This window comes from Mobula birostris, chromosome 3, assembly GCF_030028105.1.
Source record: "Mobula birostris isolate sMobBir1 chromosome 3, sMobBir1.hap1, whole genome shotgun sequence".
In the NCBI taxonomy this organism is placed as follows: domain Eukaryota; kingdom Metazoa; phylum Chordata; class Chondrichthyes; order Myliobatiformes; family Myliobatidae; genus Mobula; species Mobula birostris.
In genome coordinates, this window is record NC_092372.1 from 71,329,251 (window position 1) to 71,341,359 (window position 12,109).

General features: G+C 43.3%; 1 protein-coding gene across 4 annotated transcripts in view; it reads left to right on the top strand.

Moving 5' to 3' along the window:
- rell1 (RELT like 1) overlaps positions 1-12,109 on the top strand; it is a 65,566-nt gene that overhangs the window by 23,586 nt on the left and 29,871 nt on the right. For 2 of the 4 annotated variants that reach the window (XM_072252904.1, XM_072252903.1), the window contains exon 2: positions 9,508-9,781. The exons of the other annotated variants lie outside the window; for them this stretch is intronic. In XM_072252904.1, the coding sequence (XP_072109005.1) occupies positions 9,529-9,781 (253 nt within the window). In that variant the 5' untranslated portion in view covers positions 9,508-9,528. The remainder of the gene's footprint in view (positions 1-9,507; positions 9,782-12,109) is intronic. 4 annotated transcript variants of the gene reach the window in all.

Genomic DNA, 12,109 nt, shown 5'->3' on the forward strand with positions numbered 1-12,109 from the left:
TTACCCCTATCCTAATATCGTAATTCTATGTCCGCCTGCTTTATTATTCTCTAATGAGAAATGATTCCTTCAATCCATCTAATCTACATCTCTCATCATGTTTTATTAAATTACAATATAACCTTCCTGTCCTTCTCTTCAGTGCACTGACTGGTGAAGGGCAGCATCAGATTTGCCTTTTTAATCATGTATCAACTTGCATTGTCAGCTTCAGGGATCTTCAGATTTGCATACCAAAGTACCTCTTCCTCAGGACTGCTTAAGACCTTTCCATTCATGCTATATATTCCAGCCTCATTAGCACTCCCAAAACACGTTGCCTCACTTTTATCTGGATTAAACTCTATCTTCTATTTCTCAGCCTAAACTGTGCTTCATAAAGATTTTGTCCTTTGTCTTTAAAACCTTATCATGAAATCCAATATCCAACATGTTTTTGAGCTGCATTTAAGAAGCCTACTGCTTGTAAAGGTTTTGGCACTGTATGTGTGTGTGTGTGTGTGTGTGTGTGTGTGTGTGTGTATATATATATATATATGTGTATATAGAAACATAGAAAATAGGTGCAAGAGTAGGCCATTCGGCCCTCCGAGCCTGCACCACCATTTATTATGATCATGGCTGATCATCCAACTCAGAACCCCGCCCCAGCCTTCCCTCCATACCCCCTGATCCCCGTAGCCACAAGGGCCATATCTAACTCCCTCTTAAATATAGCCAATGTACTGGCCTCAACTGCTTCCTGTGGCAGAGAATTCCACAGATTCACCACTCTCTGAGTGAAGAAGTTTTTCCTAATCTCGGTCCTAAAAGGCTTCCCCTTTATCCTCAAACTGTGACCCCTTGTTCTGGACTTCCCCAACATCGGGAACAATCTTCCTGCATCTAGCCTGTCCAATCCCTTTAGGATTTTATACGTTTCAATCAGATCCCCCCTCAATCTTCTAAATTCCAACGAGTACAAGCCCAGTTCATCCAGTTTTTCTTCATATGAAAGTCCTGCCATCCCAGGAATCAATCTGGTGAACCTTCTTTGTACTCCCTCTATGGCAAGGATGTCTTTCCTCAGATTAGGGGACCAAAACTGCACACAATACTCCAGGTGTGGTCTCACCAAGGCCTTGTACAACTGCAGTAGTACCTCCCTGCTCCTGTACTCAAATCCTCTTGCTATAAATGCCAGCATACCATTTGCCTTTTTCACCGCCTGCTGTACCTGCATGCCCACTTTCAATGACTGGTGTATAATGACACCCAGGTCTTGTTGCATCTCCCCTTTTCCTAATCGGCCACCATTCAGATAATAATCTGTTTTCCTATTTTTGCTACCAAAGTGGATAACTTCACATTTATCCACATTAAATTGCATCTGCCATGAATTTGCCCACTCACCCAACCTATCCAAGTCACCCTGCATCCTCTTAGCATCCTCCTCACAGCTAACACTACCACCCAGCTTCGTGTCATCCGCAAACTTGGAGATGCTGCATTTAATTCCCTCATCCAAGTCATTAATATATATTGTAAACAACTGGGGTCCCAGCACTGAGCCTTACGGTACCCCACTAGTCACCGCCTGCCATTCTGAAAAGGTCCCGTTTATTCCCACTCTTTGCTTCCTGTCTGCTAACCAATTCTCCATCCACATCAATACCTTACCCCCAATACCATGTGCTTTAAGTTTGCACACTAATCTCCTGTGTGGGACCTTGTCAAAAGCCTTTTGAAAATCCAAATATACCACATCCACTGTTCTCTCCTATCCACTCTACTAGTTACATCCTCAAAAAATTCAATGAGATTCGTCAGACATGATTTTCCCTTCACAAATACATGTTGGCTTTGTCCGATGATTTCACCGCTTTCCAAATGTGCTGTTATCACATCTTTGATAACTGACTCCAGCAGTTTCCCCACCACCGACGTTAGGCTAACCGGTCTATAATTCCCCGGTTTTTCTCTCCCTCCTTTTTTAAAAAGTGGGGTTACATTAGCCACCCTCCAATCCTCAGAAACTAGTCCAGAATCTAACAAGTTTTGAAAAATTATCACTAATGCATCCACTATTTCTTGGGCTACTTCCTTAAGCACTCTAGGATGCAGACCATCTGGCCCTGGGGATTTATCTGCCTTCAATCCCTTCAATTTACCTAACACCACTTCCCTACTAACAAGTATTTCCCTCAGTTCCTCCATCTCACTGGACCCTCTGTCCCCTACTATTTCTGGAAGATTATTTATGTCCTCCTTAGTGAAGACTGAACCAAAGTAATTATTCAATTGGTCTGCCATGTCCTTGCTCCCCATAATCAATTCACCTGTTTCTGTCTGTAGGGGACCTACATTTGCCTTTACCAGTCTTTTCCTTTTTACATACCTATAAAAGCTTTTACAGTCAGTTTTTATGTTCCCTGCCAGTTTTCTCTCATAATCTTTTTTCCCCTTCCTAATTAAGCCCTTTGTCCTCCTCTGCTGAACTCTGAATTTCTCCCAGTCCTCAGGTGAGCCACTTTCTCTGGCCAATTTGTATGCTGCTTCTTTGGAATTGATACTGTCCCTAATTTCTCCTGTCAGCCACGGGTGCACTACCTTCCTTGATTTATTCTTTTGCCAAACTGGGATGAACAATTGTTGTAGTTCATCCATGCAACCTTTAAATGCTTGCCATTGCATATCCACCGTCAATCCTTTAAGTGTCATTTGCCAGTCTATCTTAGCTAATTCACGTCTCATACCTTCAAAGTTACCCCTCTTTAAGTTCAGAACCTTTGTTTCTGAATTAACTATGTCACTCTCCATCTTAATGAAGAATTCCACCATATTATGGTCACTCTTACCCAAAGGGCCTCTCACAACAAGATTGCTAATTAACCCTTCCTCATTGCTCAAAACCCAGTCCAGAATAGCCTGCTCTCTAGTTGGTTCCTCGACAGGTTGGTTCAAAAAACCATCCTGCATACATTCCAAGAAATCCTCTTCCTCAGCACCTTTACCAATTTGGTTCACCCAATCTACATGTAGATTGAAGTCACCCATTATAACTGCTGTTCCTTTATTGCACACATTTCTAATTTCCTGCTTGATACCATCTCCGACCTCACTACTACTGTTAGATGGCCTGTACACAACTCCCACCAGCGTCTTCTGCCCCTTAGTGTTACGCAGCCCTACCCATATCGATTCCACATCTTCCCGGCTTATGTCCTTCCTTTCTATCGCGTTAGTCTCTTCTTTAACCAGCAACGCCACCCCACCTCCCCTCCCTTCATGTCTATTCCTCCTGAATATTGAATATCCCTGAACGTTGAGCTCCCATCCTTGGTCACCCTGGAGCCATGTCTCTGTGATCCCAACTATATCATAATCATTAATAACAATCTGCACTTTCAATTCATCCACCTTATTACGAATGCTCCTTGCATTGATACACAAAGCCTTCAGGCGCTCTTTTACAACTCTTAGTCCTTATACAATTATGTTGAAAAGTGGCCCTTTTTGATGCTTGCCCTGGATTTGTCGGCCTGCCACTTTTACTCTTCTTCTTAGTACTTTTTGCTTCTACCCTCACTTTACACCCCCCTGTCTCTCTGCACTGGTTCCCATCCCCCTGTTGTGAACTAACCTCCTCATGCCTAGCCTCTTTAATTTGATTTCCACCCCCCAACCATTCTAGTTTAAAGTCACCTCATATATGTATATGTATATATATGTGTGTATGTATATTATATATATATGTATGTATATGTATGTGTGTGTGTGTGTGTGTATATATATATATATATATATATATATATATATGTATGTATATATATGTATAATATTTGCCACTTGCCTTCTCATTTTTCCTAACCTGTTACTCTCTTGTAGTCTCTTCTTATCCTAATTCCCTATATATTAGTATCCAAGTCGTTACATCAGACTTTTAAAATGAAAACAGAAAATGCAAGAAGCAATCCTAGAATCATTCAGCGCAGAATTGGGCCATTTGGCCCATGCCTTGCCCTTTCTCGACCTACCTACGTTGATTTCTATTACCTATTTAGATCTGTAGCTTCTATGCCTTTGGTGATCTAAATATTTGTTTAGATGAAGTGTTGTAAAGGTGTCTGTCTCCAACAGATCAGCAAAATGTATGGGGATTGTGAATCCCATTCAAATCCTCTTTGAACCTTCCACTCTCATCTTAAACTTACACTGTCTTGTCCTTGATCAGGGAAAGAGATTTTTACTATTTACTCTATTGATTTTCCTTGTTCCCTTGCTCCCTTGCTCCCCTTCTCCCCTTCTCCAGTCTCTCATTTTAACTGTGATGCCCCACTTCAGGTAACATCCTGGTGGATCTCCTCTGCATCCTCTTCAGCACAACCTCATCCTTTTTCTAGTGCGGCTACCAGAACTGCATACAATATTCTAGGTATGGTATGACAATATTTTGTAAAGCTGTAACATGATGTACCACTCTTGACTTCACTGGCAACGGAGTCTTGTCATCTTCAGAAGTTTTCTGATGACTCTGCCATAGTTGGATGCATCAGCAAGGGAGATGAGGCTGAGTACAGGGCTACGGTAGGAAGCTTTGTCACATGGTGCGAGCAGAATTATCTGCAGCTTAATGTGAAAAAGACTAAGGAGCTGGTGGTAGACCTGAGGAGAGCTAAGGTACCGGTGATCCCTGTTTCCATCCAGGGGGTCAGTGTGGACATGGTGGAGGATTACAAATACCTGGGGATACGAATTGACAATAAACTGGACTGGTCAAAGAACACTGAGGCTGTCTACAAGAAGGGTCAGAGCCATCTCTATTTCCTGAGGAGACTGAGGTCCTTTAACATCTGCCGGACGATGCTGAGGATGTTCTCCGAGTCTGTGGTGGCCAGTGCGATCATGTTTGTTGTTGTGTGCTGGGGCAGCAGGCTGAGGGTAGCAGACACCAACAGAATCAACAAACTCATTCGTAAGGCCAGTGATGTTGTGGGGATGGAACCGGACTCTCTGATGGTGGTGTCTGAAAAGAGGATGCTGTCTAAGTTGCATGCCATCTTGGTCAATGTCTCCCATCCACTACATAATGTACTGGGTGGGCACAGGAGTACATTCAGCCAGAGACTCATTCCTCCGAGATGCAGCACAGAGCGTCATAGGAAGTCATTCCTGCCTGTGGCCATCAAACTTTACAACTCCTCCCTTGGAGGGGCAGACACCCTGAGCCAATAGGTGGGTCCTGGACTTATTTCCTGGCATAATTTACATATTACTATTTAACTATTTATGGTTTTATTACTATTTATTATTTATGGTGCAACTGTAACGAAAACCAATTTCCCCCGCAATCAATAAAGTACGACTATGACTGTGACTATGACTATAGAATATAAGCATGCTGAGTGCTTTATTCGCCATCTTTTCCATTGGTGCAGCCAGTTTCAAGGAATCTTTGGACTTGAATTCCAATGTCTGTCTGTTCATCAACACTCCCATTGCTCCACTATTTTTTACCATATACATACTATACTTATTTGCCTTCCCAAACACATCACCTTATACTTATCAGGATTAAATTGCATTGCCATTGATTTGCCCAGTTTTCCAGCTAATGCACATTATGCTGCAGCCTTAAATAATCTTTCTTGCTATCTATATCACTATCAATTTTGGGATCATCTGCAAATTGAAATATTAAGCCCTATACATTCACATGCAAGTTGCAACTGTATATTACAAACGTCAAAGGTGTCAGCAAACACAAGGAATTCTGCAGACGCTGGAAATTCAAGCAACACACATCAAAGTTGCTGGTGAACGCAGCAGGCCAGGCAGCATCTCTAGGAAGAGGTACAGTTGACGTTTCGGGCCGAGACCCTTCGTCAGGACTAACTGAAAGAAGAGCTAGTAAGAGATTTGAAAGTGGGAGGGGGAGATCCAAAATGATAGGAGAAGACAGGAGGGGGAGGGATGGAGCCAAGAGCTGGACAGTTGATTGGCAAAAGGGATATGAGAGGATCATGGGACAGGAGGCCCAGGGAGAAAGAAGGGGGGGGGGAAGCCCCTATCATTTTGGATCTCCTCTTCCCCCTCCCACTTTCAAATCTCTTACTAGCTCTTCTTTCAGTTAGTCCTCACGAAGGGTCTCGGCCCAAAACGTCGACTGTACCGCTTCCTAGAGATGCTGCCTGGCCTGCTGCGTTCACGGGCAACTTTGATGTGTGTTGCTTGAAATTCCAGCATGGTTCCCCTTGTCCTCACCTACCACCCCATCAGCCTCCGGGTCCAACGTATTATTCTCCGTAACTTCCGCCACCTCCAATGGGATCCCACCACTAAGCACATCTTGCCCTCCCCACCCGCCCCCGCTTTCCACAGGGATCGCTCCCTACATGACTCCCTTGTCCATTTGCCCCCCCCCCATCTCTCCCCACTGATCTCCCTCCTGGCACTTATCCTTGTAAGTGGAACAAGTGCTACACATGCCCTTACACTTCCTCCCTTACCACCATTCAGGGCCCCAGACAGTCTTTCCAGGTGAGGCGACACTTCACCTATGAGTCGGCTGGGGTGATATACTGCATCCCGATGTGGCTTTCTGTGTATTGGCGAGATCTGATGCAGACTGGGAGATCGTTTTGCTGAACACCTACGCTCTGTCCGCCAGAGAAAGCAGGATCTCCCAGTGGCCACACATTTTAATTCCAAGTCCCATTCCCATTCTGATATGTCTATCCACGACCTCCTCTACTGTAAAGATGAAGCCACACTCAGGTTGGAGGAACAACACCTTATATTCCGTCTGGGTAGCCTCCAGCCTGATGGCATGAACATTGACTGCTCAAACTTCCGCTAATGCCCCACCTCCCCTTGTACCCTATCCGTTATTAATTTATATACACACATTCTTTTTCTCTCTCTCCTTTTTCTCCCTCTGTCCCTCTCACTATACCCCTTGCCCATCCTCTGGGTTCCCCCCCCTTTTCTTTCTCCCTGGGCCTCCTGTCCCATGATCCTCTCATATCCCTTTTGCCAATCACCTGTCCAGCTCTTGGCTCCATCCCTCCCCCTCCTGTCTTCTATTGTTTTGGATCTCCCCCTCCCCCTCCCATTTTCAAATCTCTTACTAGCTCATCTTTCAGTTAGTCCTGACGAAGAGTCTCGGCCCGAAACGTCAACTGTACCTCTTCCTAGAGATGTTGCCTGGCTTGCTCCGTTCACCAGCAACTTTGAAGTGTGTTGATCAAAGGTGACAGTACTGATCCTTGTGATATACCACTGGCCATAGACTTTGAATCAGAGAATTGACTCTCCAGCATTACTGTTGTTTCCCAATGCCAAGTCAATTTTGGATCCAGCTTTGTAGCTGTCTGGAATCCAAGGCTCTAATCTGATATGTGGGATTGTGATAAAGGCCAAATTAAAGTCCATATCGACAACATCTACCACAATTTCCTCATCAATGTGCTTAGATACCATATTGGAAAAAAACTAATTTTTGATGCAGGATTTCCTATTTTTTAAAAATTAAGGTGACTATCCTGAATCAATTTAAACGCAAACAACAGGAATTCTGCAGATGCTGGAAATTCAAGCAACACACATCAAAGTTGCTGGTGAACGCAGCAGGCCAGGCAGCATCCGTAGGAAGAGGTGCAGTCGACGTTTCAGGCCGAGACCCTTCGTCAGGACCTGACGAAGGGTCTCGGTCTGAAACGTCGACTGCACCTCTTCCTACGGATGCTGTCTGGCCTGCTGCGTTCACCAGCAACTTTGATGTGTGTATCCTGAATCAATCCTGTGTTTTCAAGTAAATTCTATCCCTTTTTCTCCCCCAATAGCTTTCTTACTACTGATGTAAAACTCGCCAGTCTATAGTTATGAGGCTTCTCCCTGCTTTCCTCTCTGAATAAAGGAACACATTTTTGCTATCTGTCAGTAATCTGGTAGTTCACCAATGGCTAATGAAGATACACAATTGTTCAATAGAGCCTCAGTAGTCCCCCCACATGCCTCCCATAACCTGTAAACATCTCCTGAGATTTGTCCACTTTTATGCATTCCAAAACCTCTAGCATATTCTTTCTAATGGACTGTTTGTTCCACTCCCATCAGGGAGGAGGCTGTGTAGCATTCACACCAGGGTCACCAGACTCAGAAACAGTTTCTTTCTCCAAGCAGAAGGCTAATCAACATCTCCACCCACTAATTGCACCACTACTTTATTATCTCCTGTCAGTCACCTTATGCACAGCCTAGCATCACATTATGGACATAAAATCAATCAATGTGTATAAGCAATCATATGTATTTATATTTATTGTTTTTATTATCTTTGTGTTCTGTATCTTTTATGTTAATTTTGTGCTGCATCAGAACTGGAGTAACAATAATTCTGTTGTTCTGTATACTTGTGTGCAGGAAATAACATTAAACAATCTTGAATCTTATGTTGAAATGCCCCAGAACTTTGGTGTCCCTTTCCCTGAACATTTACTCCACTGTATTCTTGGTGAATGCAGATGAGAAATATTCTTCTATGACATTTCCCACATCCCTTGACTGCATACATGAAAATCTGGAATGCATTATCTAAGAAGTATAGAATTGAATACAATTAAGAGAACAATTTAAGAGACAGCCAGACAGACACTTAAATAAGCAAGGCAATATATTTCTAAACATGAGGAAATCTGTAGATGGCGATCCAAAGCAACCCACAAAATGCAGGAGGAACTCAGCAGCCAGGCAGCGTCCATGGAAAAGAGTAAACAGTCTACATTTTGGGCTGAGACCCTTCTTCAGGACCGGAAAGGAACGTGAGAAGTCAGAGTAAGAAGGTGGGGGGGAGGGGAGGAAGAAGTACAAGGCACTATATTTGAAATGTCAGGCTTCACTTTAAGCTTGTCTGCCAATGATAATTCATGGGTAAGTCAGGCAGCATCAACAGACGAAGAAGCAGCATTGATGTCTTGGGTTGAACCCTTTATTAGAACAGTAAGATAGAAAATAAATTAATTTTAAGCTGCAGAGAGGGTGCAGGAGAGATGGACAAGAAAGAAAATCTCTAATAGTGTGAGGTTAGGGTCATTGGTGATAAGCCATTGATTAAACCATCTGGTTAATAGATAACTAAGGGAGGCTAGAGAAAATATGCAAAAGAACATGTAAAAGCTGAAATGCTGATTAGGCAGTTTTAATGCCGAGATGAAGGAAGAGTTGATACTACAGATAACCTACAGTAGAACTGGACAATTCCAATACAAGTACAGAGAATGAGTGATGTGAAATTGTTGAATTCCATCGTGGTCTCAAGTCTACAACATGACCAGATGGAAGATGAGGTGCAGCGCCTCAAGCTTGCATCAAGATTTATTAATACAGTGCATGGGAGTATAGACACAGGGACACACACACTTCAAAATGTGAAATGTGTAGAAAACTGAAGTGCCAAGGAACTGGAAAGTCAGGACAAAGCAAAAATGCTCCACAAAGTAATCATTAATCTACATTTGGTTTCTTCAGTACAGAGAGACTGAAGGCATTATGCCAGTGAACTGCTGCTGCAACTGGAAGGACTGTTTGGATTCTAGAACGTTGAGGATGGATGAGTTTATTTTCAGAAGAGCGGGGATTCATCTTCTATGGTTGCATGGAAAGTGCAGAATGAGAAAACAAATTTTCAAGCAACACACATCAAAGTTGCTGGTGAACGCAGCAGGCCAGGCAGCATCTCTGGGAAGAGGTACAGTCGACGTTTCGGGCCGAGACCCTTCGTCAGGACTCATCAGAAGAGCTAGTAAGAGAATTGAGAGGGGGAGGGGGAGATCCAAAATGATAGGAGAAGACCGGAGGGGGAGGGATGGAGCCAAGAGCTGGACAGTTGATTGGCAAAAGGGATATGAGAGGATCATGGGACAGGAGGTCCAGGGAGAAAGAAAAGGGGGAGGGGGGGAACCCAGAGGATGGGCAAGGGGTATAGTGAGAGGGACAGAGGGAGAAAAAGGAGAGAAAGAAAAAGAACGTGTGTGTATATAAATAAGTAATGGATGGAGTACGAGGGAGAGGTGGGGCATTAGCGGAAGTTTGAGAAGTCAATGTTATTTTTTCAGTTGTAAATTAAACTTCTGACAACTTCAAATGCCTCTTACTACTTTATCCTGATCTTTATTCTCTCTGAAGCTTCCCCATTGCCCGGAACTTCTACATGTTGGATGTGCCTTTGCTTCTCAGATTCAACATGACTATCATATCTACCATTTTCCCAATCCTCTGATATTTATCCTATCTAGAAGGAAAAAGAACATTGAGTAAGCCCACTGCAATTTCTTCATCCACTTCTTCCCCAACTTAAGGTGTCCAGGGATGCACTGTTTTAGCAAACTCAGGCTTTCCAACATCCTTAAATTTTACCCCCATCCAATATTTCAACTTCCTATTTTATTGAAGGTTTGTAAAATGTGCAGGTGTGCTAGTGCATATAGATTACTTGTAAATCAGATGTTAGTTCAAAATTAGACAATCAAACAAATGATACCCATTTGTATAATTTCTTAATTTAAGTATTACAGATAAAACATATTTAGGAAGCCCTCAGGAACGCATCCCTATTTTCTCCATTTAAATAATTATTTAATTATGTGTCAACTTCGAGGAACGTATCCCTTGCATATAACGAGGATAGGGTGTATTGCTTTTTAGAGGAAGTCCTGCATCCACTGTTTCGGAACAAAAAATGCATAATACTTTACCACCCTTTTTAATCTTTCACTGCACCATTCTTGAAGATCTATGCTGTTTCTCCCATCATTTGAACATTTTTTTGTTTCTTTCCTGGAGTCTATTTGGTTTTCTGAACCAGCTGAAAAGGGTAAGCAGAATTTTAAAAATATATTGCTGATGAATGTAAATGCCTGAACACCTCCCTCTGCAACTGGATCCCATACTTCCTGATCGGGAGGCCTCAGTCAGTCCAGATCAGGAGCAGCATCTCCAATACCGTCACAATGAGCATGGGGCCCCCCCAGGGCTGTGTGCTCAGTCCACTGCTGTTCACTCTGCTGACTGACGATTGCAGCAACACACAGCTTGAATCACATCATCAAGTTTGCCAATGACACGACCATGGTGGGTCTCATCAGTAAGAACGACGAGTCAGCATACAGAGAGGAGGTGCACCGGCTAACAGACTGGTGCAGAGCAACAACCTGTCTCTGAATGTGAACAAAACAAAAGAGATGGTTGTTGACTTCAGGAGAGCATGGAGCGACCACTCTCCGCTGAACATTGATGGCTGCTCCGTTGAGATTGTTAAGAGCACCAAATTTCTTGGTGTTCACCTGGCAGAGAATCTCACCTGTCCCTCAACACCAGCTCCATAGCAAAGAAAGCCCAGCAGCGTCTCTACTTTCTGCGAAGGCTGAGAGAAGTGCATCTCCCACCCCCCATCCTCATCACATTCTGCAGATGATGTATCGAGAGCATCCTGAGCCACTGCATCACTGCCTGGTTTGGGAATTGCACCGTCTCGGATTGCAAGACCCTGCAGCGGATAGTGAGGTCAGCTGAGAAGATCATCGGAGTCTCTCTTCCTGCCATTACAGACATTTACACCACACACTGCATCCGCAAAGCAAACAGCATTATAAGGACCCCACGCACCCCTCACACAAACTCTTCTCCCTCCTGCCATCTGGCAAAAGGCACCGAAGCATTCGAGCTCTCACAACCAGACTGTGCAACAGTTTCTTTCCCCAAGCCATCAGACTCCTTAATACCCAGAGACTAGACTGACATCTACATCATTTATTATTATATTGTAATTTGTCCTCTACTGTGCCTGTTGTCTTGTTTATTAATTATTGTACTGCCCTGCACTGTTTTGTGTACTTTATGTAGTCCTGTGCAGGTCTATGGTCTGGTGTAATTTTTATGTTGTTTTATGTAATGTAGTATAGCCTTGTGCTGTCTCACATAGTCTAGTGTAGTTTTGTGTTGTTTCATGTAGCACCATGGTCCTGGAGGAATGTTGTTTCGTTTTTACTGTGTATTGTACCAGCAGCTTATGGTCGAAATGACAATAAACTTGACTTGACTTGAAATAATAGTTTTATTAATATAAATAAAA